Source organism: Euphorbia lathyris, chromosome 6 (genome assembly GCF_963576675.1).
Source record: "Euphorbia lathyris chromosome 6, ddEupLath1.1, whole genome shotgun sequence".
Classification (NCBI taxonomy): Eukaryota; Viridiplantae; Streptophyta; class Magnoliopsida; order Malpighiales; family Euphorbiaceae; genus Euphorbia; species Euphorbia lathyris.
The window spans coordinates 7501959-7529344 of record NC_088915.1 but is presented as its reverse complement, the minus strand read 5'-3'; the positions used below and the strand labels follow the sequence as shown (position 1 = coordinate 7529344).

At 38.3% G+C, this 27386-nt stretch overlaps 1 protein-coding gene and 1 long non-coding RNA gene across 3 annotated transcripts; both read right to left on the bottom strand.

Moving 5' to 3' along the window:
* Positions 1-9889: 9889 nt before the first annotated feature.
* LOC136231972 (uncharacterized) lies at positions 9890-11645 on the bottom strand. Its single transcript, XR_010690208.1, has 3 exons — positions 11529-11645; positions 11236-11338; positions 9890-10999 (listed from the first exon to the last, which is right to left on the bottom strand). It is a non-coding gene; the product is annotated as an uncharacterized lncRNA (long non-coding RNA).
* An 8757-nt stretch (positions 11646-20402) lies between these two features.
* On the bottom strand, positions 20403-27386 carry LOC136232063 (constitutive photomorphogenesis protein 10). 2 transcript variants are annotated; one of them, XM_066021107.1, is made up of 6 exons: positions 27341-27378; positions 26217-26270; positions 25895-26126; positions 23632-23705; positions 22508-22655; positions 20403-20647 (listed from the first exon to the last, which is right to left on the bottom strand). In XM_066021107.1, exons 3-6 carry the CDS (start codon positions 26100-26102, stop codon positions 20550-20552), a joined length of 528 nt encoding a protein of 175 aa, XP_065877179.1. In that variant the 5' UTR covers positions 26103-26126; positions 26217-26270; positions 27341-27378; the 3' UTR covers positions 20403-20549. The 2 variants fall into 2 exon arrangements, with proteins under 2 accessions (XP_065877179.1, XP_065877180.1); XM_066021108.1 differs by lacking the exon at positions 26217-26270 and having other exon boundaries at positions 27341-27386.

The following is a 27386-nucleotide window of genomic DNA, read 5'->3' as shown; positions in this document are numbered from 1 at the left end:
TTTTAATTATCGCTTCAGACTTTTCAAACATCAATTATATCTAAGATATTAAATGCTAACAACTAAGTCTGCCACGTATAGGTTAATCACAATTTTTTTTTTGTGAAAGTTTCTAAAATATTTATTATATACTAATATAGTTATAAATAATCAACTAAAAATGTACGAAACTACTTCAGTTTATCCATAAACTTGTTTAGAATGTCCGATGTGACAGTTAAATAACAGTGAATAAATATTTTCAAATTCTCGATAACATAAAACTGATATTGATCTTATTTGAAAACATTAGGATTAAATTTACTATTTCGTATATTATAACTAAATCCACAATTTTCTTAAAACATTAAGACTAAATTTGACCTTATCCCTATTGATTTTGGGATAAACTAGCAAATAGTGTAATGGAAGGCTTCATTAATAATAATAAAAATTGTTATAAATGTGGGTTAAACTTACAGTTTTAACAATTTTAGAGGTTTTGACTAGTTAAACCTTAACAGTAGTGTTTGGTGAAAAAAATATTTGAAGAATTTATTGGGTCCAAAAAACTAGTTTTGAGGTTAAAGAGTTTTATTACTCTTTAACCTCAAATAAAGTCTTTATTATATCTTTATTTGTCAGTTTATACAAACAACTATTACAAATCAGCTAAGTTTTACCAAACAAGTTTACACAATCCGCTAGTCAAATCAGTTAACAAAAAAGGTAATCAGCTAACAACTAATATAATCAGCTAATTGCCAAACAGACCCGAAACATAACGAGGCGTCTTAGATGTACAGTCGGGGGTAGAAATATAAAGTCCTCGAAATTTAGTTTAAAATAATTTTCAAACCTCTCATCTAAGAGTGAAGGAAAGGAAGATGTGTTGTTGTAGGGGTATTAATTATTGAATTAATGTGTTCAAAATACCATAATATTTCTGTTTCAGATTCAATTAGATATCGTTTTAGCATTTAAAAGCGATAAATAAATACTGAAATGTAAAATTATTACATCATTTCACAAATTGCACTATTTTGTCCTAATACATCAAATTTAGGGCTATGGAAGTAAATCTATTAAACCTGCAAGGCAATAAACGTTAACCACGAGACATTGGGATCCGTCTTTCGGATTTAACTACGACGCCAGACTCGATCAAGTAGGACTCATTTATTCCTATGATCTAACACATAAACATGCAAGAAGAAAGAAAAATCCCCACCAGACCCGGATGTGATTCGAACCCATGACCTCCCAAGGCATAGGTAAGCTCTCAACCACTAGGCTAAGAGCTTCACCACAAACTACCCGGATAGAAAAATATGGGTCTATCCGTCTGTTCCTTATTACTGACCTGAGCAGTCCCCAATTGGTAACAGGGACACTTTATAAATTCAGGAACAAATCAAACTTTTTTTTGACAGGTTTTGATACATTAAGCCTAAAAAAAGTTCTTGATAACACTAGTGAAACTTCTGACTGGATCACGTCCCTGTGAGGCGCCGTTGGGATCGGCCGGGGACACTCCGATGCCAAAGTCAGTAACAAATATGGTGAATAAACTGAATGGACAAAGCTTAGCGAAAAGTAAGTATGAGTGAATGTACCTTGATAGCCTAGACGTAGGCTATTTATAGTAGATGGATTTGTAACTTCTAGGTAACTAGAGAGTCTCCATTAATGCTCATTTAATGGCGGTTACAAGTTACTCTTAACCTGGCGGGTTAAGACTATTAATGATTCATTTAATGATCATTATGGCCGAGTTGACGGTTAGCCGTTACTTAAGTAAGTGGAGAGATTCGCCTTAGAGATCCGCCAGCGGATCTCTTAGAGCTAACCCAGGGGGATCCGCAGGGCGGTTTCCTATGCCACGTGGCATATTTGAGGCGATTATCTCTTTTGGTCCTTGCGATAATATCCCGATGTTATCTGAAGCCCCCCAAAATGCCTTTAAAGTCCTTTAGGGCTTTTAGACTTCTGCGCGCCGTCACACGCTTCCGCATTAATGTGCACTCTGTTCGAGGTTCTTTGATGGTTGACACGTGTAATCACACTGCCCTAGGAGCGTTTTTAAAAAGCTGTATTCCTTCTCCGGAGTTCTCTTTCTCCCTTGCTTTCCATTTTCTTCTGCTTTTCGGAGCTTTTTCTCAGAAACCTCAAGCTTCTGCATTTCCATGTAAGTGTTCTTTACATCATTTTTTGAATGTTTAGAAGTTCATCTTCGTCTTCGGGGTCAACTTCAGAACTTTTTAATTTGCCATCTTCTCCTCGCATTGAAGTAGATTTTAGTTGGTCCTCGTCTTCGTCGGAGGATTCCCAATCTCTCGACGGAGAAATTAATTCCGATTTAGCTGAGTTCAATAACTCGACGCAGAGCCATTATCGGACTCGTTCCTCTGGAAATCCTTCTTTTCCTTCTAGTTTCGCTCCGGCCGGTGTCCGTAACCGGTTTCTGGGTTCAATGGCTTCTTCTTCTGTTCCTGTTAGGAAGAAGAAACCTCGAGCAGAATCCACTTCGTCTCGCATGAGTGCCGCGGATTTGGCGAACCTATCAGATCGCTTTCCGTGGATTAAAAACTACGAAACCCAACTCCCTGCTTCACATCAACGCCCTTCCAATCCGCCGACAGGCTTTTTTACTATTTTTTGTAGTCATGTTGAGAGAGGGTTTCGCCTTCCTCTTCCCAAGATGTTGGCGGATATCCTCTCGTATTTTGACATCGCTGTCAGCCAACTACATCCTAATGGTTGGCTTGATATGGCCTTGGATTGTTATCTGGCGTCGAATTTAGGCGTAACGTATAATGGCTGTATCTTCAGAGCCTTTCACAAACCTTCTAAGAGGAAGTCGGAGTCCTATCTTACATTCGCCAAATTTGGTGTTTATTCGCCCTTCTACCACAAAATGTCTAACGTGCATAGCTGGGATGAGAGTTTCTTCTATGTGAGGATAAAGGAGGACGAGCCATTGGACTTTCCTTTAGTCTGGAACTCTCGTCCACTACATATGGTGGGAGACATGCGAATCTTAACGCTTGGTGATGAGGCTGTGGCGGATCTCATGAAGCAAATTAAGGCGGATGCCTGGACCTATGAGGATGCCTTAGCCTTCATGATGAGCGACATTCCTTTGATCCGCCGAGTGGAGGATCAACTTGTTTACTCGAAAATAACTCAATTTGATCAAGGTACCTTATTTATTTTTGGAGCTTTAATTTATTTTGATATCTTCTTTTGGCAGGGCTGCATCTAAGGCAAATCGTGCTCTTGCAGAGACGCGCAGGCAATTTCGAGAAGAGGAAGCCCGCAAGAAAAATCAAGAGGCTATCCCTCAAACTGATACGGGCAAACGCCCTATGGAGACGACTACTGACCCGCCACTAAAGAAGAGGCGGCCCAATACCGCTGGGAGTACCAAGATAATGGCGGATGCCATTAAATCTGCCAAGACTACTGAAAAAACGGTTCAGGTAATGCATCTCTTAATTCTTTTTCCTACTTGTCGGATTTTGAAGTGGCGTGTGGTCTTTCTTACTTGTGCAGACGGCGAAGCCCAGTACTGGCGAATCTTGGTCCGTCAAGTTGGCTGGACGAACTTTCGATGATGAATCGCTTTTGAATAACCTGGACGAAGCTCTAGGACAAGTAGGAGAAGTACAAAGGGGTTATGACCAAATCCCCAGATCGATCCATGTCCAAAAGGGAAAATCAGAGCTTCTTTCAGTAAGTTTTTTGGAAGAGTGTGATGATTTCTTTGTTTCTGCTTTTTGGCTAACTTGTTTTGCTTTTCTCAGCTGTACGCCCGCCTACGTACCTTGGAGAACGGGCTGCTTCAGGATAGGGTTACTGTTGAGAAGCTGGAAAAAGAGTTGGCAAATGCCAATTCTTCTTTTGCCGTTGCCAATGCCAACCTTTCTTCTGCTAATGCGAATTTGGCTTCTGCCACAGCTGCTTTGATTCTCCGAGACGAGGAGATACAGAAGTTAAAGGCAAAGATAGCCTCCGATGCTAAAAATCATGAAGATGCTCTCGGGGAGGCGGAATACACGGCAGGCGAACAAGCATTCTTTTATGGAGAGATGCTTATGGCGTATTTCTCCTTAGCTCACCCCGAAATCGATTTCACAGATCCTGAGTTCGCCGTTCCTGAGCCGGAGGATGTGGCGAGGTTCAAGAAGATGCCTGATGCCAAGGGGTATCTCCGCGATTATGTAAGAAGATGGATGAAAGGAACCTTGCCTGAGGCTAAGCCTTCTACCATAGCTGTGGAGGATGATCTTCTGGAGATACCGTCCAAGGCTGATTCAGAACCAAAAGGGGACAAGGAGGTATCCCTTGGTGGCGAATCTACAACTGTGGAGAAAAAGGATCCTCCGGTGTGCCCTGCGGGTGAGGGAAGCGCAAAAGGGGATGCCCCTGCTATCATTTAGTTTTTGTTTGTATAAGTTTTTGTAAAAACCAGTATGATTCCAAACATTGCTATTTAATTCACTTTTACACTTTGTGCCCGATAGTGTTTTGAATGTGAATATGTTCAGGATTTTTGTTTGAAGTAGGTGGCCAGCCATACTTCACCGTATGAACCTTTGTGAAGGTTTGAAGCTGTTCTATTCCTCCTTAGAGGAAGTAAAGCTGCCCAGGGGTTCGTTTTGCCACCTATCTTTGAGGTGAAACGATCCGCCCGTAGGACTTGTAAGTCCTTCTTAGGGAAGGACAAGAGAGTGTAAAGACCTTGCGTCCAAGGATCGTTTTAACTCTATTGGTGACCATGATCTGCCAAGTGGAGGATCTGTTGTGATTGTGAGGAGCGTTAGATTCCTCCTTTTTATGACTGGAATATTGATATTGCAGTAGTGAATCATAAAAAAGAAAATGGATAATAAAACCAACAATCTTTATTAATGGAAGAAACACCTTATTACAGGAAATAGGTCTTTGCAAATGAGCCTCATTAAAACCTTTAACAAGAAAAACCTCGTGGGAAAAAGCTTGTTAAAGAAAAAAGAGTACTCAAGACCATAGGTGCATTTCATTCTCTGACCAAGTGTTTATGTCGGCACAAGAGATTCGCCATGTGTGGTAACGTATTGTCCTCCGCATCATCCTTATCCACTGCTATTGTAGTGCATTCCTCTTCTGTTTCCTTTTTAGATTGAGGGCGAATCATTAACGAAGCCGAATAAGTCTCTTGAGCCACTTTTTGACAACCTCTAACCATCACTCCCCCCTTGACCGTAGGAATGTAAAGTGTTAGATGGCGAATAGAGATAAGGGCTGCAACTTCGGAGATAAATGGTCGTCCGAGAATAATATTGTAGGCCAATTGTCTATCTAGGACTGAAAACTCCAGATCTCCTTTCCAAACTTGATCATCCCCAGCAAGTTCGCACTCCAAAATAACTTGGCCTTTCGTCTGAATGGTATGACCAGTGACTCCCAGAATATCGACCATAGTTGGTTCCACTTGGACAGGATCAACTTTGAGTTTGATGAATGCTTCTCGAGTGATGACGTTACATGAACTTCCCGTATCAATCATCACCCGTCTAATTTCCCAGCCTTCAACTATCATTGTGACGACCAGTGCATCCGCATGGGGTGCAATCTCCAGACATGCGTCTGAGAAAGGGCGATTTAACGATATCCCATCAAGGTTGATTATTTTTGCCTTTTTTGATGCTGGCTGATAACCAGGTCCGCCAGCTATGACATTAATAGTGCCCTTTCCTTTCTTCTTTGAATCCTCCTTGGATCTATCATCGTCTTTTCCTTCCGTTTGGATGAACCGATCCAATTTACCTCTTTCAATGAGTCGTTCAATTTCTCGAGCTAACTCCCAGCAAGCATCCATATCATGGCCATTTTTCCTGTGATATTTGCAATAATTTTTAGGATCCTTGCCTTTATTGGTATATTCCCCCCCTTTTGGCTCGGGGTATGAAATGCTCCGTTTGTGCTGGCTATTCTCGATCCACATAAGAACCTCACTTTTAGAAGCATTAAGAGGTGTGAAGGAGGTGACAAATGTTGATTTGTTCCTGGAATCTCTTCGTTTGTTTCGAGGAGAATCTTGACGTTTGTCTCTGTCCCTATCTCAGTCTCGGGAGCGGGATTCGCCTCGATCCTTCTTTGGCGATGATGGTGAGCCTCGGCGAATATCATCTACCTCTATAAAATCTTTGCAACGTTCCATTAATTCCGCCATGCTGGTTGGTTTCTTGCGGATGAGGTCTTCTTGCAAACTTTTACAAGTAGTGTTTCTCACAAAGCATTCCACAACTACGGAGATATCTACGTCAACGATCTGTATACACAATTGATTAAAAGTGTCTACATAGTCTCGGAGGGATTCATTCGCCTTTTGTTTTAACTCAAAAAGTTTTCCGGATTTCACCACTGCAGGAATGCAACCGGCGAATTTAGCACAAAATTCCCTGCTCAATTGATCGAAGCTGTTTATTGAGCCTGGAGGTAGGGATTGAAACCACAAATAAGTCGGGCCTCCTAACGTGGTGACAAACATTTTGCAAAGCACAGGTTCGATGGCTCGATTGAGTCTGGCCATGATTCTGTATTTTCGAACATGAGCTTCCGGGTTGTCCTTACCTGTATAAATTGCCAGATTAGGGATTTTAAACGCTCTTTCAGTTTCCTCTGCTTCAATCCAAGCCGCAAAAGGCGAATCCCTGTTGGCGAATGGATTATGCCTAGCATTTTCTTCATTCATTTGAAGCACTAGGGCTCTGACTCTGTCATCAAAATTCTCCGGCTCCGCCCTGGGACGATCTCTTCGTGGCGATCTGCTCGGAGAAGATGAAGAACTCGATTCGGACGATGAATCCGATGGCGAATGTCCTCCTCGTCCGCCTCCCCTTCCTCCTCCATTGCCTCCTCCCCCACTTCCTTTGCTTGGAGGATTCAGCTCGTTTCCTCCTTGTTGACCTCCTGTCAAAGTGTGTCCAACAGTTCCCGAAGATGGATGGGGTGGCGGTCCTCCTAAATGAGACGTTTTTTCCGGTCTCTTACTCCTTTTACGACCAGTAGATGGAGGAGATCTGCCACGGCGTGAAGATTTTGTTCGCCGGGGCGAAGGAGATCTTGGCTGCTTATCTTTGTTCTTTCTGTGCTTTTTGTGAATGGGCTCTTTAAATCCCCCAAGGGACGAATTCGTCCGTGGTCGTCTGGGTACATTCGGCCCATCAAGATTAACCCTTGGAACTTCTGATCCGCCAGGGGGGACCACGTCATTCCTACGGCTTCCTTCACCAGGAAACAGCTCCCTCATAACTGGTCGTGATCCACTTGGCGCCGTGGTAGTTACCGTAGAGTCAACGTTATGAGCTTGAAGGAATGAAGAGCTACGAGCCCCTGGTCCTAGACCAAAGTTTAACGGAGGTAGAGACGAGACCACTGACGTAGAAACCGTACTACTATAAGGAATAGTTGTGAACGCTCGAAGGCGGTCTCCAATTTCAATCCCATATCGCGCCTCGATATCCAGAACACACATATCAAGGAAGGATGCTGGGGGCATATTTCCATCGATATTCATTGTGGGAGCGGTCGTACCCGTGTGCCCAGCACTGGATGGTGTGATTACTGGCGACTCGATCCCTGAGGAGGGATTTAGTATTTCATCATTCATGATGTTTCAACGTGACCGAAAAATCCTTTATTGGGTTAAGGATTCCACCTTCACCACACCAATTGATAACACTAGTGAAACTTCTGACTGGATCACGTCCCTGTGAGGCGCCGTTGGGATCGGCCGGGGACACTCCGATGCCAAAGTCAGTAACAAATATGGTGAATAAACTGAATGGACAAAGCTTAGCGAAAAGTAAGTATGAGTGAATGTACCTTGATAGCCTAGACGTAGGCTATTTATAGTAGATGGATTTGTAACTTCTAGGTAACTAGAGAGTCTCCATTAATGCTCATTTAATGGCGGTTACAAGTTACTCTTAACCTGGCGGGTTAAGACTATTAATGATTCATTTAATGATCATTATGGCCGAGTTGACGGTTAGCCGTTACTTAAGTAAGTGGAGAGATTCGCCTTAGAGATCCGCCAGCGGATCTCTTAGAGCTAACCCAGGGGGATCCGCAGGGCGGTTTCCTATGCCACGTGGCATATTTGAGGCGATTATCTCTTTTGGTCCTTGCGATAATATCCCGATGTTATCAGTTCTATTTACCATGATCTATTGACTTTAAAAATATATATTTAAAACAACTTACATATATAATTAATTGGTTAAACGTATATTGGTCATTGAACTTACATTGTTGTCACTCAACTTCAACTTGGTTCAATAAAATCAATCCAGTTCGAGTTTTGTTTCAATTAGATCACTCTGGCAATTTCAGTGATTAAAAGCATCGGAATGATGACATAGGTGACACATCAACATGAGTCAACTCAGATTCTGATCGAAACAACACATCACATTCATGTGTGCGCCACCTAGCTATCACATGTCGGTTATTTTTATGAAAAAAAAACAAAATTTAGTTTTTTTTTTCATAAAAATAACCGACATGTGGTTGTCACGTTTCGTTTCGGTCGGAGATATAAGTTAACTCATGTTGATGTGTCACTCATATCATTATTTTAATATTTTTTAATCACTTAAATCGCTGGAATGACCTAATTGAGATAAAACTCAAAGTTGAGTGATTTTTTTTTTTGAAACAAATTGAAGTTGGACAACTATTTTGAAGTAATCATATAAGTTCAGAGCAATGTTGCATTTAACCCCATAATTAATACTAATAGAACGGTAACAAGTTGTGTGATACATAATTAATACTGGTAGAACTGTTTTGGGTGTGAAAACTGATAATTAAGTCATAATCGGATTGAGAGATTTATACATTATACATGATTATATACGATAATAGAGCTGTAAACGGGACGAGGTGGGGTGAGGATTGCATTAACCATCCCTGACCACTGGCCTATCAGGAATTCTCCGTCCCTATCCCCGAATAACATATGGGGGGAAAATTTGGCTATCACCCCCCCCCCCCCCCCACGAGGAATCTCCATCCCCGTTTAAGTTTATAATTTCTTTACTTTTTTTTCAAAGTTTTAAAGGTTCTGGTTATCCAAGATCCTCATCTCTCGTGCATGCATTATTTATTCGCTTTTAATTTTATAATTTCCACTCTTAATTGCATATATATCGTTTCCATTTTAAACCAACCTAGTTAGAGCTCTTACTTCTCAATCATTTTAGTTTTTTTATTTATTTATTTACCTAAATCACATATTTTTTTAGTTTAATTTTTTTTTATATTCAGGTATTTAGACAGGGATCCGTTAGGGATCCCCATTAAGGACATTCGGAGACGGGAACGGGACACTTGTAACTATACCCACCCCGTCCCCGACTATCGGGGACAAAATAAAAATCATCCCTGCCCCATGGGGATTCCCCGTCCCCAACGAGCCAAGTCTCCAACGGGAATGAGAAATCTCCAACTGATTGACAGCGCTATACGATAGAGATAACACAAAAACAATTATCATTGTCCCCATAAATCGTGTTTTCGTGTCAAAAAGCTTCTATTAGATTGGTGCAAATGTTTAATCAAAAGCTCTCAGAGCTTGGCCATGAGATCCATATGCAGTAATCATAAAATATCTCTCTCAACTCAAGCAGTTTATGGAACGCAGTACAATTGAATTTTTTAACACTTTTAAATAGGCAAAAGCATAATGGCTAATCTCTGATTAAAACAGAAATATAAGTTAGCTATTTCTAACCAAATTACATATGTCATTTGATTAATAGACATAATCATAAAACAAAAAACAATTAATATCACGTGGCCAATATCCTTAGCTACTGCAACCGTATCGGCGAAACTAAACTCTCAACATATGAAGATACAAAAACGGAGTAAAAACACTTCTCATTGTATGTAATCTTATCACCCTGAACTACAACAGGCTTGAAGCTACCATCCTGTGGATCAAATTTTCTAAGTTGACCTTTCCGTGTGAAGTACAACATTTCTTCATTCAATGTAAAGCTGGTGTTGAAAGAGAAAAAACGGGCAATAAAATTAAAACTGAAAATTTTGTTCCATGAGCTTTTCATCCCACAATAGTCTTCGAGGACCCATAGTTTATGTTGTTCTTCAGTAAGATCTAAAATTGCAATAGACTCCTTGTAACTAATCAAGGATCATCGAAAGGGTTGAAATGGACTCTTGGAAGGCAAATTCATATAATTCAAACTTTCTCGGTATTTTTCTTCTTCTACTTCTTCAGAGTAAGACATTACTGAAACCCAGTGGATACCATTCTTAGCATAAAGAAACTTTGAACTAAAAGTAGCGATTGATTTGGGTCCAGTTATTCTCTTGATTTTCCATGAGCTGCTTTTGAATGAAAATATTTCAACTAAAACAGTGTAAAATTCAGCGTAAACTTCATCAAAGGAGCATTTGGAAGAGACATTTATAATCTTGTAATCATCAGAGGTAGGATCGTAACCGATTGCAACATTATTACCGGCATGTAAAATCAATTGGGATTGTATTATCTTATACTCAGTTGGGAGAGATGGATTCCATATGAGTATCTTATGATCTTCGGGGGTAACGAAGCATATTAATCCATCACAAGAGTTAGAAACGCGGACATAAATCTCATTTCCTTGACCATCAAAAGACTTAAATGGAAAATCAAATTCTTTTGCATGTAAAATGCCATCAGAATCTTCTTTGTACATAAGACAGGGATAGGATGCATACTCATCAGGAATGAGGAGGCCAAGGAAATTCTTGTGCTGATTGTAACGGGCAGCACGAGCAAGATTTAGATGTTTCTTTATGAACTCAGGACTGTTTATAATGGAATACCACACTGTCTTGAATCTCAAAAGAGATTTCACTGGCAATCTCAACAGAATTTCTATCACAATCTCCTCCGGCATAAATTCCGCCACAGCATCTTGTTCTGTATTTGTCCCTTTTTTATCCATTTGAATAGGTTCTGATAGCATAGAAGAATAAACAATCAGAATTTTAGGATAATCAATTTCTCTAACAAAATTTGGTAGTTAACTGCTCCAACAAAATGCAAAAAGCCAAAGTTACATAAACACACATAGCAGGGATTAAAAGAAACTGAGTGTAAATTAATAATCTAAAACTGTATATATAACAGTATTTCAAGAGTTAAAACTCTAATTAAAAGCATTCAAAAAATCTAATTAAAATAGTAATTGCCTGAAGTAGTATATTCGGTTGTTTGCGGCGAATAGATTCAAGCGTCCGCAGACTTTAACCCTAGACTGTAACCTCCGGCCGCCCTTTTCTTTGCTTTTATATGCTATATAAAAAGAAACTCAATGTAAATTAATAATTGCAATAAGAAATCATGAATTCGTTGAGTTCAGGACTGAAAAACACAGCACAATTTTGCCTGAAACACCTAAAAATACTCCACTCGTTTATTTCAACATCGTGAATTTCAAATCTACAAGATGATTATATAGAGATTTCGTAAGAGAAAATCATACCTCGAAGAAGTTAGCTCGACGCAGGTCACCTAGAGAGCTTCAGCGGCGGTAGATCAGCGGTGGTCGGAGTTATTTGAAAGTGTTGCTGTTCCAAAATTGGGAATTGGGGTTTAAGAACACTACGGAACTTGAGTAACGAGCTTGTAAACGCACACACGGGGTTTTATTGAAGGTCAAATTACAAAATTAGACCCTATGATTTCATGTAATTATAATAATGACTTGGTAGTTATAAAATTTTACAAATATAGAACTACAAATATCTTGGTAGTTATATAGAGATTTCGTATATTTAAGGGTAATTAATTTATTAGTCCTTATATTTTGATAAAACACATTGTTTAGTCCCTGTGTTTTCAAAAACACACGGTAAGGTTCCTAACTTTTTTCTCGGTGAACTGTTTAGTCCTTCCGTCTGTTTGTTAGATTTTTTTACCGTTTATGAATTCGGAAATGACTAAATTACCATTTACTATTTATCAGTCAAAAGCAATTCACACCTCTATGTCTTTCTCTCACAACTCGCGCTAAAAAAAATGGAGAAATGATTGAATCTCTAACCCATAACCGACTCTAATGAACCAGAAGAACGCAGAGATGAGAAACAATGAAGATAATGGTCTTATATATTTGATTTCGTGGTAAAGGGTAGTTAAGACATTACATTTTTTTAAATAGATTTTGACTTAAATCCAAATTAACTAACAGAATCTTCATGAGAGTCTAACGATAGGGACTAAACAGTTCACTGAGAAAAACGCTAGGGACGAAACAGTTCATAGAGAAAAAGATTAAGGATCTTACCGTGTGTTTTTGAAAATATAGGGATTAAATGTTTTGCCAAAATATAGGGACTAATAAATTAATTACCCTATATTTATGGTAAATCCAAACCCTTGAAATTGTTAGAAAAAATGAATAAAATTATGAAATTAATTTATTTATCAACGAATACCTCTGTTTATGGATAGTCGTGTTTGTTTATGAATAGTCGTATCTATTCGCAAATAGTCGTGTCTGTCCATATTCGTATACATGTCTTTTACAGTTCTATTTATACCGAATGGAACTGTCAAAAATTTATTAGAGACTTATTATATTATATTTTGGGAGACGATCGTCAATAGCGACGGAATTTATCTTAAGAAAACTGCTAATACATTCTTTAATTTCCAGTTTTACTGTTTATATATTTTTCTATTTCTGTTTTTTAATTTAATCATATCTAAAATTCCTCGCGACAGATATTGGATTTTCTGATTTTCTAATAGAAATTTCATAAGAGAAAATCATACCTTCTTGAAGAACATAGATAGTAAGAGAGATTTGAGATTTTAATATTTGAAAATGTTGGGAATTGGAAATCTATATATCTTTTTTTATAAAAGCTCAATATAACTGTAAGTCGTTGTTTTCTATCACTTGCTGATGATGCTGAGTCAACAAGTCAGCATTGTAAGTCGTCGTTGTTTTCTATTACAAGAATGGTGTTGGGTTATCAAGTCAGCATTATTGTATGTAATCAAGTCAGCATGAAGTAATTCAACAAGTCGGTATAATGCTGAGTTATCAAGTCAGCATGGCTGTGGTCAGCATGGTACTGAGGTGTTAATACAGGTCAACATGGTCTTGCTGTGTTACCACTGGTCAGTAGGTCTTGCTGAGTTAGTACATTTTGAGTAAGGATATTTTGGGTATTTTCACAACCTTGTAAAGGCTATAAAAGGTCTGGGTTGGGAAGTAGTTTCACACGAGAGATTATTCTTAGACTAAGTCATTAGTGTACACTGTGATATACTGAAATTGGGGATTGGGAAAACACGAGAGTTTCTAGAGAGGAAACTGTTTCAATCTTGTTGTAATCTCCATTGATTAGTGAAGTTGCTGGATGTAGGCAGTTAAGCCGAACCAGGGTAAATTCTGTGTGTATTCTTTTGATTGCTGTTTCAAGATCCAATCTGTGATCTTTGTGAACTTTGTTTATCTGTGTGGTTGATTGATCGTTCGAAGTATAGTTCAACAATTGGTATCAGAGCTAATCAAGAAACAGAGCAATGGGTTTTACAAAGATCGAGATCGAGCGTTTCAATGGTAAGGGAGATTTTGCTCTATGGAGACAGAGGATGAAAGCAATCTTGGTTCAAATGAAGGTTGCGAAGGCTCTGAAGGGCGAGAAAGAACTTCCGGCGACAATGACGAAGGAGGAGAAAGAAGATCTTCTTGAATTGGCTAACAGTACGATCGTCCTGTATCTTGGCGATAAGGTGCTGAGAGAAGTCTCGAAGGAAACCTCAGCTGCTGGGGTTTGGCTCAAGCTTGAACAGTTGTACATGACGAAGACACTCACCAATCGGGTTTATCTTAAGGGAAAGCTTTTCGGCTTCAAGATGAACGAGGACAAGCCAGTAGAAGAATATCTTGATGATTTCTCAAAGATCATAATTGACCTAGAGAACATAGAGGTAAAGATTGAAGATGAAGATCAGGCCATAATGATCTTGAATTCTTTACCCCATTCTTTCAGTCATTTCGTTGAAACCATGAAGTACGCTAGAGAAACACTAAGTCTGGAAGAAGTTCTTATGGCTCTAAAGTCAAAACAGATTGAGGCCAACACCAACACTGAAGCTGCAGAAGGATTGTTTGTTCGTGGAAGGTCTGAGAAAAAGGACTCTCACAAGCCAAAGAACAAGAACGGGAAAAAGTCCAAAACTCCATCCTCAAGCAATAAAGAAGGCAACGTCTACAAGTGTTTTCACTGCCATAAGGAAGGACATTTCAGGAAAAACTGTCCTGAAAGGAAGAAGAGTCAAGGTCAGCCTAAAGATCAAGGCGAAGCCGCTGTGGTAGAAGAAGGTTATGAGAGCGCTGAAGTTCTTGCTGTCACTGATAAAGATCCAAACACTGACTGGATCTTGGACAGCGGATGTACGTTCCATATGACTCCCAACAGGACGTGGTTCGAAGACTTTCAAGAAGAAGGTGGGAGGGTTCTTCTAGGCAACAACAAGTTGTGCAAGGTACTGGGTCAAGGCTCCATTAGGCTGAAGATGTTCGATGGTCAAGAAAGGATTATGACCGGTGTGAGGTATGTGCCAGAACTGAAAAGAAATTTAATTTCTTTGGGTACGCTTGATAAACAAGGATACAATTATAGAGCCGAATGGGGTATCATAAGAATAGCTAGAGGATCTTTAGTTGTTATGAAAGGTACCATGAGTAATGGCCTATACACACTCTTAGGTAGTACTGTGTTAGTCTCTACAGCAAATCTCACCGAGTCTAAAATTGATAGAACCAATCTTTGGCACCTTAGACTAGGTCACGTGAGTGAAGTTGGTTTACATGAACTTAGGAAGCAGGGTTGTTTTGGTAAAGATCACATAGGAAAGATAGATTTCTGTGAGAACTGTGTCTTAGGAAAGTCAAGTAAAGTCAAGTTTCCTAAGTCAGCAACACATAGAACCCAAGACATTCTTGAGTACATTCACTCTGACCTATGGGGGCCAACAAGAACTAAGTCTCATGGTGGGAGGACCTATTTTATGACCCTTATTGATGATTACTCTAGAAGAGTATGGGTTTATATTCTAGCTCATAAGAATGAGGCTTTGCAAACGTTCAAGGATTGGAAAGTGTTAGTGGAAAACCAAACAGGAAACAAAATCAAAAGGTTGAGAACCGACAATGGTTTGGAGTTTCTTGACAAAGATTTCATCACTTTGTGCAAGAAGTCAGGTATAACCAAACATCATACCGTTCCTGGAACTCCACAGCAGAATGGCCTAGCAGAGAGGTATAATAGGACTATCCTAGAAAGAGTTAGGTGTATGTTAATCCAATCCAGTCTCCCAAAGTCTTTCTGGGCTGAAGCAGTGCAAACTGCGTGTTACCTAATCAATAGGTGCCCATCGTCTGCTATAGGTTTTAAAACACATATGCAAATGTGGTCTGATCACCCTTAGGATTATGAAAAACTTAGAGTGTTTGGTTGTTCAGCTTTTGCACACGTTAGACAGGAAAAATTAGAACCTCGGGCTCTAAGATGTGTTTTTATAGGCTACCCTATAGGAATCAAGGGCTATAAGTTGTGGTGCCTAGAACCTGGTTATAAGAAATCCATAGTCAGCAGAAATGTTGTGTTCAATGAGATGGATTTTCCTTATCAGAAAAACCAAGAGAAAACTCAGTTAGAACCGAGTAGTCCTGAGTCCATTCAAAACCTTGAGAGTGTTAAGAATGAGGTGGAGCTTGAAGAAAATAGTGAAAACACCCGTAAAACCGAGCAAGAAGTCAGTGATGGTAATTCTACTGAGTCCAGTCAAAGCTATAGACTTGTTAGAGACCGTGAAAGAAGAGTCCCTAGGGCCCCGGTTAGATATGATTTTGAGGACCTTGTAGCTTATGCATTTAGTGTTGCTAAGGAAGTACAAGAATCTGAACCTGTAACCTATAGGGAAGCTGTAAATTCGGTTGACAAGGAACAGTGGCTTAACGCTATGAAGGATGAGATAAAATCCCTTGATAAAAATGAAACTTGGATTTTGGTAGATAAACCTCCTGATAAGAAGTTGGTCGGTTCAAGGTGGGTGTTTAAAAGAAAGGAAGGGATACCTGGTGTAGAGAAACCTAGGTTTAAAGCTAGGTTGGTGGCCAAAGGGTTTACTCAGCAGGAAGGTATAGACTTTAATGAAATCTATTCACCGGTTGTTAAACATAGGTCTATAAGGATTATTCTCTCTCTTGTAGCTCGTTTTGATCTAGAATTAGAACAGTTAGATGTCAAAACAGCTTTTCTTCATGGAAACCTGGATGAGGTCATATATATGCAACAACCAGAGGGTTTTGAAATAGGAGATAAAGACCAGTGGGTATGTTTGCTTAAGAAGTCTCTATATGGTCTGAAACAGTCCCCTAGACAGTGGTACATGAAGTTCGATGAGTTTATGATAAGTCAGGAATTCCATATGTTGATGACATGCTTATAGCTTGTCACAACAAAGCAGCCATAAATCAGTTAAAGGCACAACTAAGTCAGTCACGGAAAATTTTAGGAATGCAAATTTCTCGAGACAGAGGAAGAAAGAAGCTGTTCCTAAGTCAGTCAGCTTATCTGAGCAAGGTGTTAGAACGTTTTGGTATGACGAATTCAAAGGCCGTTCTCACTCCACTTGCAAGTCACTTCAAGCTGAGCAGTAAGCAGAGTCCTCAAACTGATGAGGAAAAGGAAGACATGGAGAGGGTGCCATATTCTAGTGTTGTAGGCTGTCTAATGTACGCGATGGTCTGTACACGCCCAGATTTGGCTCATGCTGTGAGTCTCATTAGCAGGTTCATGGCAAATCCAGGAAGAGCACATTGGTCAGCGGTGAAGTGGGTGCTGAGGTATGTCAAAGGCTCACTGAGTAAAGGTTTGAGTTATGGTGGAGCTGAAGCCCTAGTGGATGATGTAGCAGGTTTTGTTGATTCTGATTATGTTGGTAGCATTGACACCAGAAAATCCCAAACCGGGTACGTATTCACTGTGTTTGGAACGGCAATAAGTTGGAGGGCAAGTCTACAGTCAGTTGTGACTCTGTCAACAACCGAGGCTGAGTTTATTGCCGTCACAGAGGCAGTAAAGGAAGCAATGTGGCTGAGAGGAGTCTTAACGGAACTTGGAGTGACACAGATTGATGGTTTGAAGATTTACTGTGATAGCCAAGGAGCTATACATCTGTCAAAACACCAAGTATTTCACGAGCAATCCAAACACATAGATGTGAGAATGCATTTCGTCAGGGATGTGATTAGCACTGGTACTGTTCAGGTGGTGAAAGTGGGAACTGAGGATAACCCAGCCGACATGCTGACCAAATCTGTTTCAAGTAGTAAATTTGAACATTGCTTGAAACTGGTTAGGATGGTCAGTGGTCCTTGAGTGTATTTTTTCTTCACTAGTTGATGGAGTGATTAGAAAGACAAGGTGGAGATTGTAAGTCGTTGTTTTCTATCACTTGCTGATGATGCTGAGTCAACAAGTCAGCATTGTAAGTCGTCGTTGTTTTCTATTACAAGAATGGTGCTGGGTTATCAAGTCAGCATTATTGTATGTAATCAAGTCAGCATGAAGTAATTCAACAAGTCGGTATAATGCTGAGTTATCAAGTCAGCATGGCTGTGGTCAGCATGGTACTGAGGTGTTAATACAGGTCAACATGGTCTTGCTGTGTTACCACTGGTCAGTAGGTCTTGCTGAGTTAGTACATTTTGAGTAAGGATATTTTGGGTATTTTCACAACCTTGTAAAGGCTATAAAAGGTCTGGGTTGGGAAGTAGTTTCACACAAGAGATTATTCTTAGACTAAGTCATTAGTGTACACTGTGATATACTGAAATTGGGGATTGGGAAAACACGAGAGTTTCTAGAGAGGAAACTGTTTCAATCTTGTTGTAATCTCCATCGATTAGTGAAGTTGCTGGATGTAGGCAGTTAAGTCGAACCAGGGTAAATTCTGTGTGTATTCTTTTGATTGCTGTTTCAAGATCCAATCTGTGATCTTTGTGAACTTTGTTTATCTGTGTGGTTGATTGATCGTTCGAAGTATAGTTCAACAATAACAAAAAAAAAAAAAAATTAATGTTAATTAATAATTATGTAATCGTTTTAGTGGTTACTATAGTTTTAGTTGTCATTAATGTGAACAAATTGAGTAAGATTAATTTCTCATTAAGTGAATTAATTGAGGGAAAAAACATTCAAATAATGTGCCAATAAACTTGGTTTTTTACTCATTTGAAATACATAGACGGTCATCTAATTTTTTTTTTAAAAGGTTTTAGGGGATTTGATCAATTGGAATCAATGGATAGATTGTAAATATGATTCAGAAAATGTATGCAAACAGAGACCGTCACAAAAATAGGGGTTTGATTGTTTCGATGTGTGAGTTGGATCTTGAAGTTAAGGTTGAAGATAGAAATAACGGGTTGTTGTATGAGCAGAATTAATCTTAATTGATGATTAGGAATCATATACTATGTTTAAACTAAAGAGTTTGAATGATCAGATAACAATTATATCGATTAGAATTAGAAAAACAACTAGCTTTTGGCCCGTGCAATGCACAGATTCATCTTAACATATAAATATTAACAAAAATATAATCTAATAATTACAATTAATGATACAAAGGTACTATATAAATTAAATATTATTATTTTATTTTCTCATTTACTTTAAATAATCTTTTTATAGATAAATATAATAATATAATTAAAATTAATATATTATATATTATATTATATTATATTTTTTATTAGTAAAAAAAAGAGCAAGTGACACCTCAACTCCATCATTACTGTTTTATATTATATATAGATATGCAAAAGAAAATTAGAGAGATTTTAGGGATTAATTTAAATTATGTAGGACTTTAGATATAGTACGGATAAAATAATCTTTTTATAGATAAATATAATAATATAATTAAAATTAATATATTATATTATATTTTTTATCAGTAAAAAAGAAGCAAGTGATAACTCAGCTCCATCGTTACTGTTTTATATTTATATATATAGATTACCGAAATGGAGATGTATGAACTTAGGCTTTAATACCTTCTCAGTCCCCCAAGCTGTCCCAATACTGCAACGGACCCGAACTTAGATTTGTGACACCTAACCCCCTCAACTTGCTTATTTGGAACAAGTTGTAGAGTTACGTTTTATGGCAATTCGATAAATTCTGACAAGTTATAGAGTTACGTTTTTTGCAATTTCGGACTCTATTTTGCATGGAAACAGACCAAGGAGAAAAACTCACTGCTTCACAATGATTTTTTGGTCTTTTTTGCCAAATTTGACCTTCAAGACCTTCAATTTCATTTGTGTTTTTGGCGATTTTTGGATTTTTCTTTCATTTTTTCCTATTTTTCATTTTGTCTTCAGATTTCATTTTCCGTTTCCAATTAGGACTGCAGTTTCTTTTAGGGTTTTATTTTGCCTATTTAAAGGCCTAATTTCCTTCATAAGAAGGAGACTATTGATTAATGAAATTATGATTTTTTACATTATCAAAGTCGTGAAATTTTGATGGTTTCTAGTAAGATATTTATGCATCGAATCAACTATTAACGACAATCTGTTTTTATTCGCTTCGTCAGAATTGGAATAACATATAAAATATAAAAATGATAATTGTAGAGTTTAGGTTAGATATGTGTCTCACGCTCGATTAAAGACGTTGTAGATTCATTGGCTAAACTAACAAAGGTAAATTGACAGAAGACTTAAAAGAAGAAAGAATCCTCGTGTTATCCGTCATACGATCAACATCCCTCGAGTCAATAACCTAACTACGAGATGAGTTAGAAAGATAGGCAAGATGATGCGAGAAAGATGGTTGTTGCGAATCAAAAGTTGTAGACATTTGTTGATAGACACTAGTTAAACGAGCATACTCGTAAGTTGAAATGGTGACCAAAGGTGAGGATAACGGGGAAGCAATAAAATACCATCGTGAATAGCCACATTTGCAAATTTGCTATTATTATTTTGACCCGCGTACTTGGGAGGCTTACCATGCAGTTTCAAACAATTCTCCTCGAAATGTCCCCCGGACCCATAGGGTTCTATTGTTCCCAACGATAAAACCATTGTTGTTTCCGTTTTCGTCACCACGATGAGCATTTAAAACATCACTAACCAACGCCACTATTCATTGGATACCATACCGGAAGTCGTGTGACCATCTTTACAAACTCGAAGCAAGCAGGGATTAGAGCCTTTGCTGTTTACTTCACACATTTGAAGGAGCATTTTCATATCAACAATCTAAATTTTATTCAATAAATTTTGCACTCGTAAGATACCTGTCGCATTCCGTTAAAACAAATATAAAACACGGATTTTCTTTTTCATTTAGAAATATCAGTATCTCTTACACTATTACCAATTCTACAGTTCATAATTTACAAAGAGACGTGAGCCAAAAAAGTGATATCGAAACTCTTCTTTTTAATTAAAGTTCAATCAGATTCACTTGGCAAATCGCATTGTCCACTCTGCAGCTAGTTCGTCGTGTTTTGCTCTGTCTGCCAAATACAAATGAGCAATCGCGGGGACGAGAGGATTGTCTGCAGAATATTCAGATTTCGAGTGAAAAACCGATTTCATCTCTCGGATGACAAAAAGTGAAACCAAAAAAAAAAGGACCAAACTGATGAATTAACAAAGACTGCAGTAAGCATTATCAGATCATGCTAGTATTCCAAAATGAAAACCTTCTAAGAACTGTTGATGTTAGTCAATCAATGTTGCACGGAAACTCTTCTTTATTAGCATTTTCACATTTCGTATCTGTTTTCGTTTCAGTTTCTTTTCCGTTTTCATTACTGTTTCCTAGCTATAGTTTTTCAAAAATAAAAGCATCTACAAGAGACTCTAAGTACCCGTTTGTTTTCAATTTTCGGAACTGTTGTTTTCCTTTTAAGTCTAAACGGGAGACAAAAATGCATTTGGTAAAAATTCAAAATAGAAAAATCAACTAATATCTACTACCTATCAGTAACAGCAAACAGGAACATGTGAAACAAACGGGTCTAAGTCCACTCTCTAAACCACTGATTTGAGGAGTGACTAATACATATTATCTCCCATAATACTCCTCTTATTCACTCAATTATTATTTTATCATTAAAATTAGTATTATTGTTATATTATGGCCTAATACATCCCCAGCCCCCCAAGTTGTTCAAAAACTGTAAATGATCCCTGAACTTCAAAAAATTATAACTAACCCCCAACTTGCTTATTTTGAACAAATAAGCCCTCAACTTGTTTATTTGGAATAACTAACCCCTCAAGTTTCTTATTTGAAACAAATAACATTACAACAGCTATGAAGCACGGACTCTTCCCCGGGGTCGCCGTGGCCGAGTCGGACTCGCCGGACACGGCGGGACACGGCGGGACACGGCCGGACACGGCGGTGACACGGCGGGGACACGGCCGGAAAATGGGACACGGATGGGGACACGGGGGACACGGATGGGGACACGGCGGGACACGGCTGGGGTAAAAAAAAAGTTAAAAATTAGGGTTTTTTTTAATTTTTTTTATAAAATTTAAGGATCAATTATGCAATTTGTCAAAAATCCTAAATTATAATCTCTATCGCACGAATTAGAATTAGGTCTTCTCTCCTTCCTGCGCAAATCGCGAATTTAACCCCTGTGCTGCGTACATCGCAGTTCTCCTAACATCACGATTTCGTTTTTGTTTGGGAATAATCAGAAACAATTTCTTCTCTCCTGGGTTCTTCCTTCTCATGCCAGTTCTCCTAAAATTTGCCGTGTAAAAATGCCGTTTGCCGTGTCCGCACCCGTGTCCGTGCTTCATAGTACAACAGAAATAAAAAAATGTCCAAAATATCTGCTGCTACATCTAACTAATATGCTGATACATTAACAAAAAGGCAAAAAAAAAAAAAAAAACTTCCAAAAATCACATATATTAACCAATTTGAGGGGTTATTTGTTCCAAATAAATAAGTCAAGGAGGTTAGTTGTAATGTTTTAAAGTTCATGGAGTCAGTTGCAGTTTTGGGATGATGTAGGCCTTATATTAAACAATAGTAAGACGAAAGAGACTAGTCAATAATAAATTATTAATAAAAAATAAAATAAGAGGCACTAAGAGCTCCTCAATAATAGAGATGATGGAGAGGCTCTTCGTGATTTGATGAGTCACTAAGAAGCTGTTGGAGTTGGTTTTTAACTCTTTCCTCAAATTTTAACTTACGAGTCCAACTAAGAGGATATTGAAGATGCTCTAATGTTTCATTTCCATTTCAGTTTCCGTGAAACATAGCTCTTAGTTACATATCTTGAGCTTAACAGGAATGTGTTTTTCAACGAGTCAATTGCCCGAATCGCTAACCATAACTGAACGTTTACAAACACATTTGAAGATATGATATAGAATTAGGAACTTACAAGGGTCAGGCTGGGTGAAAATTGACCGGATCGCGACTAGAACTTTAGTTAGAGTAAGAGCTGGACTCCAGCCATCCTTCAAGATATCCAAACTAAGGTTGCCAGCAGAATCAACATTACAATGGTAGATCCGAGTTCTGAATACTACCTGCAAAGCTATCTTATTACAATGATCGGATTTGTATTTTTTATTTGTAAATCAACAAAATTGTGTATAAATTCAATTAAAATATGTATTATAGTATCCAAAAACACGTATATTTATACCATATATCTTTAAAAATGTGTAAACATCAACATATCGGCAACAATATCATTGAAACAACTCAAACAAATAAAATATAATGTTCACAAGTAATATAATTCACCAAAAGTTATTAAATAGTGTCCTTAAAGCCTTACCATACCACGGAAACAAGCAGAGAACGCAATTAAACCAAAATATTCGAAAATAATAAACACAATTCACGAATAATCATTCAACAATGTTCAAAAGTGAATTATAATACAACAACAACAAAGCCTTAGTCCTGAAATGATTCCGGGTCGGCTAACTAAAAAAAAAACTGAATTATAATAAAGTAAAAAAAAATGCTTTTGTCCAGTGCCGCTTAGGCGGTGTCTAAGCAGCCTAGGCGGCATCCAAGCGGCCAAAAATCGCCTAGGGGCCAAAAAATAGCCAAAAGGAACTAATCGGAAAAAATCAGGCAGGTTCTCAATTTCGAGTGCCTAGGCGGTCCAATCGGACTTGGTTTTGAACAGTGCTGTCTTTTTTATTGAAATTTCCAACTATAAACATGTATTCGGAGTCAAATTTATGAAATCAAATCTGTGAAACAAAGAAAGCAATTCTTTGTAGCATATTATTTGTCTACATCTCTGAATTAGTCGTTCGTATTTTTTTAATTCTTCGTGGAAAACAAATACAGATAGAACTGAATCATGTCATTCGACAACAATGACCTCTATGTAACCAGACCTAGTTGCTAGATAAGGCTGTAATCGAGCCGAGCCGAGTGAGTTCTGGCCTGCTCAGGCTCAGGTCGTCAGAAAATTGATGAGCTCCAGCTCAAAATTCTGTTCGTGAGCTGCTCAATATCATAAGATACAAATGCAGAACATACCTTTGGAGGTTTGAATGGATAATCAGTTGGAAATGTTATGTCCAGGAAAAATATGCCTCCTTGGTATGGTGTTCCTACATAAGTATTTAAGAAAAAAGAAAAAGGAATAATGATCAAAGTAGGCAAAAATAAAAATTCCAAGACCAATTTTTATCGTTAGAACAATATCTCAATACGGTCACCAAAATTCATTTGTATCGATAAAATAAATCATATTTGCATTTTGTACCAATAAAGTCACTTTGAACATTTTCAAGCCAAACTCTCTCCGGAAATACTGATTAGGACGCTTAGACAATTCAACCGGACCATGTAACCGCCGCGTGTATTAATTCACTGCTACTTGGCACACAATGCCCTGTTTGGCAAATAGAATTTATAGTTTAGCAATTAGCTTTACATTAGCGGTTAGATGATTAACTTTTTGTTTAGGAGATTTGACTAGCTGTTTGCGTAAACTTGGTAAATCTTTAGTTTATTGCTTAATAGCGGGTAACTATTAGAGACAAAATAGTCTTTTAATATAAATGTTTCAATCCTCCATTTGAAAAAGCTCATTTCACCAACTCTTTCCAAATTAGTGGTTTGAGTCAAACCGTTTTTCACCAAACACCGGTATAAGAGTTTTTGACTATGAAGCACAGACTCTTCCAGGGAATTGGAATGACGGTGTCGGACTCGTCGTACACGGGGACAAGGCCGGAATCGCACCCAGAAAAAACGTGTCCCACCGTGACCAGTTTTTGAAAAGAAAAAACCAAGAGGTTATTTCCTCTCGGGTAAGGAGCTAAGCAGAATTTACCCTTTGTATGCCTACAAATGACACATTTATACTTATAAATATTCCTAAAGTTAGTCTCCAAAATAGTTTTGCTTAAACAAATATGATTATACCGAAAAATAATTGGACTGAAAAATGACACATTTACCTTCTATAGGCAGGAAATAATGTGCTGTAATTTATGTATTTTTATCACTTTTAAATCTTATTTATGTTTTTTATATATTTTTATATGTAATATATATATAATTAATTATATAGAAATTTATCGTGTCCCACTGCACCCGTGTCTCGTATTTTTTAAAAATGTCGTTTGCCACGCCGACACTCGCACCTGAGTCGGTGCTTCATTTAACCTCTAACCTAGTAAATGGGTGCCACCACGTGGCAGTAAGTAAATACTTGTGGCGTTTATGTAGTCTAGGTGAGTTTACTAAGCGTCCTAGAGTTAAATATCCCACATTGCTAAATTGGATAGCTATATGCAGGGACGGATCCAGAGGGGGAGGGAAGGAGGGTCGGCCGACCCTCCGGCCCTCCGGAATACCCTTGAGGAACAGTGGTTCAGTCCCGAACAGCCCCCCAAGATAGTTAAAGTTAGTACTGATAATATAGGACGTGATTATGTGACATAAAATTAAGTTTGCATAGTTGGTCTTAGTGGTAATTAAAGGAACCTCCACATACAATTGGTCTCATGTTCGAATCTCACTCTATTGAAGCTCAGTTGTTTCGCGCCTTAACGTTTCCAATTAAGATCAAATTTACCCTTACATTATCAAAAATTTGAAAATTTTGATTTGATTACTATGAATCAAAGCCTTAAGTTGTTATTAAGAAAAAAAATGTTCGTGCAGTGGAGCCCCTCCGGACTTTGAGCTCTGGCTCCGCCACTGGCTATATGGCTCTTTATATATACGAGACAATTACCTTTTGGGTGAGTTAGGCCCGTGTTTACGCCTAATCAGCATTTCTAGTGAAAATTTGACCTGAATATAAACTTTTTATGAACTTATTGGACATCGTCCGAACTCAAGTGATCATTGGTATGATTTTCCCCAAAAACATTCAAGGGCCAGCCCACATACACTTCTCTTTAGTAGCGTTTCTGCATTTCTCGATTTGTGTCTATTTTGGTTTGAAGGGTATTTTATGAAGGTTGCGGCACTTATGTAGTCTAGTTGAGTTTACTAAGCGTCCTAGTCAGCATTTCTAGTGAAAATTTGACCTGATTGAAAACATTGTCCGAACTTAAGTGATCATCGGTATGATTTTCCCCAATAACATTCAAGGGTCAGTCCATGTTGCACGGACACTTTTCTTTAGTACCGTTCCTGCTTTTCGTTTCCGTGTGTTTTAGTTTGAATGTTATTTTACAAAGGTTATGTTTTAGAAATAATGTTTCAATGTCCGTTTCCGTTTCCAGTTGCATCAAAATTCATAAAACTGATAGGAAAACAGAAATGGAGGAAAAGATGGAACCTGAGGGCCCAATCACAGTGGAAACCCAGTGATAGAGATTGTCACCCTTGGGGCCTGCAGAGCAATCAAGAGGCGGATCATTATTGAGCTCCGTCATTTCCCTCTGAATCCGCCTCCCGGAAGTTGAGACCGCCGTTGGTGATACCCATGAACTTGTTCCTGCAGCAGATCCTCCGCCAGATATTGAAATTCCGGCGCTATTGTTCATCTCCACCCAGCAGGACAACCAATTCTATAAATATCCAGAGATGTGAGAACAGATAAGAACAACGAAATTGTAGAAATCAAAGAACTAGATTGCAATATTTGAGCAGTCAATTACGTCAGCAGTGTCGAATACAGGATTGGTCCGTTGGGAGGCCAATTTTACGTGTGCCTGAGTAAAAAAAAATTGATAAATCGAACTTGCTCAAATTTTTTCGTATATATATATATCTGTTATCATCTGAGTGGTTCTCAAAGTTAAGCTAGATTTGGACCGTAAAAGTAAGATTGGGTCGTTTTGAACAAAGCCTATCATGTATTAATCAAGTTAGATTTTCTAATTAAATACAAATTAACCACTCTGAAACTTAATTTATGGGAAACAAAAAAGGGGCCGAAACCATCCATAATAGGTAGGGCTGTAAATGAGCCGAGCCGCTCATGAGAAGCTCGGTGTTTGGCTTGATAAAAGCTCAATCCAGTTCGGCTCAATTTATAAATGAGCGGAGCTTGAGTACGAGGAAGCTCGGCTCGAAAGCTCGCGAGCCGACTCGAAGCTCGATTATATTGTTCGTGAACACGCCCGTGAGCAAGCTTGATTCGATTATTTTTTTAATAATAATATTTCTATAAAGGGAAAATGTAAAACAACTTAGTTTTGTGTAAAATTTAGTTTTATGTATTAAAAAAAATTCAAATCATGAACATAACTAATGAGTTGTTCGCGATCGAAGTTTATGAACTGAATTAAGGAGCTATTTGCGAACAAAACTCGTGAAAAAACTCGTTAACAAGCTCGCAAACAACTCGTGAGCTCGAGTTCGGGCTCATCAATTTTCTGACGAGTCTAGCCTGAGCAGGTCAAAGCTCGACTCGACTCGGCTCGTTTACAGCCCTAATACTAAGGATGGTTCCCGCGGCAGGGGGGCCTGGCCCCTTGTATCTGCCCCTGCTCCAGAGTATTAAAAAATTGGGGGTTTTCTCAACATTTCGGTTGTGGTTCTCACAGGCAACTTAACAAACACCTAGCATGCTTAAGAAGTTAAGAACCTCCAATCTTGCATACAGTACAGCAAAAATTGAAATTATGCTACTGATGAAAACACCTAACAAAGGTTGAATTTTCACAACGAAATTAAAAATCAAGACAAGTGGGTTGCAGATTTACAAGTAATAAACAACTAAAAACTAATGAGAAAGCAACGAATTTGCAAAATTAAAGACATGGAGGGGGAAAATTACAGAAATTGGGCTTTGTCCCTCCTCTTCTCCTGCTTGTTTTCTTCTA

Bases quoted from the DNA above. Each gene is read 5' to 3' on its own strand.
- LOC136232063 (XM_066021108.1), bottom strand. From the start codon at position 26,102: ATGAACAATAGCGCCGGAATTTCAATATCTGGCGGAGGATCTGCTGCA. The intron at 23,706-25,894 runs GTTCCATCTTTT...ATACTTATGTAG, and splicing joins CACTGTGATTGGGCCCTCAG to GAACACCATACCAAGGAGGC. The intron at 20,648-22,507 runs GTAAGTTCCTAA...AATATTCTGCAG, and splicing joins TTTCACCCAGCCTGACCCTT to ACAATCCTCTCGTCCCCGCG.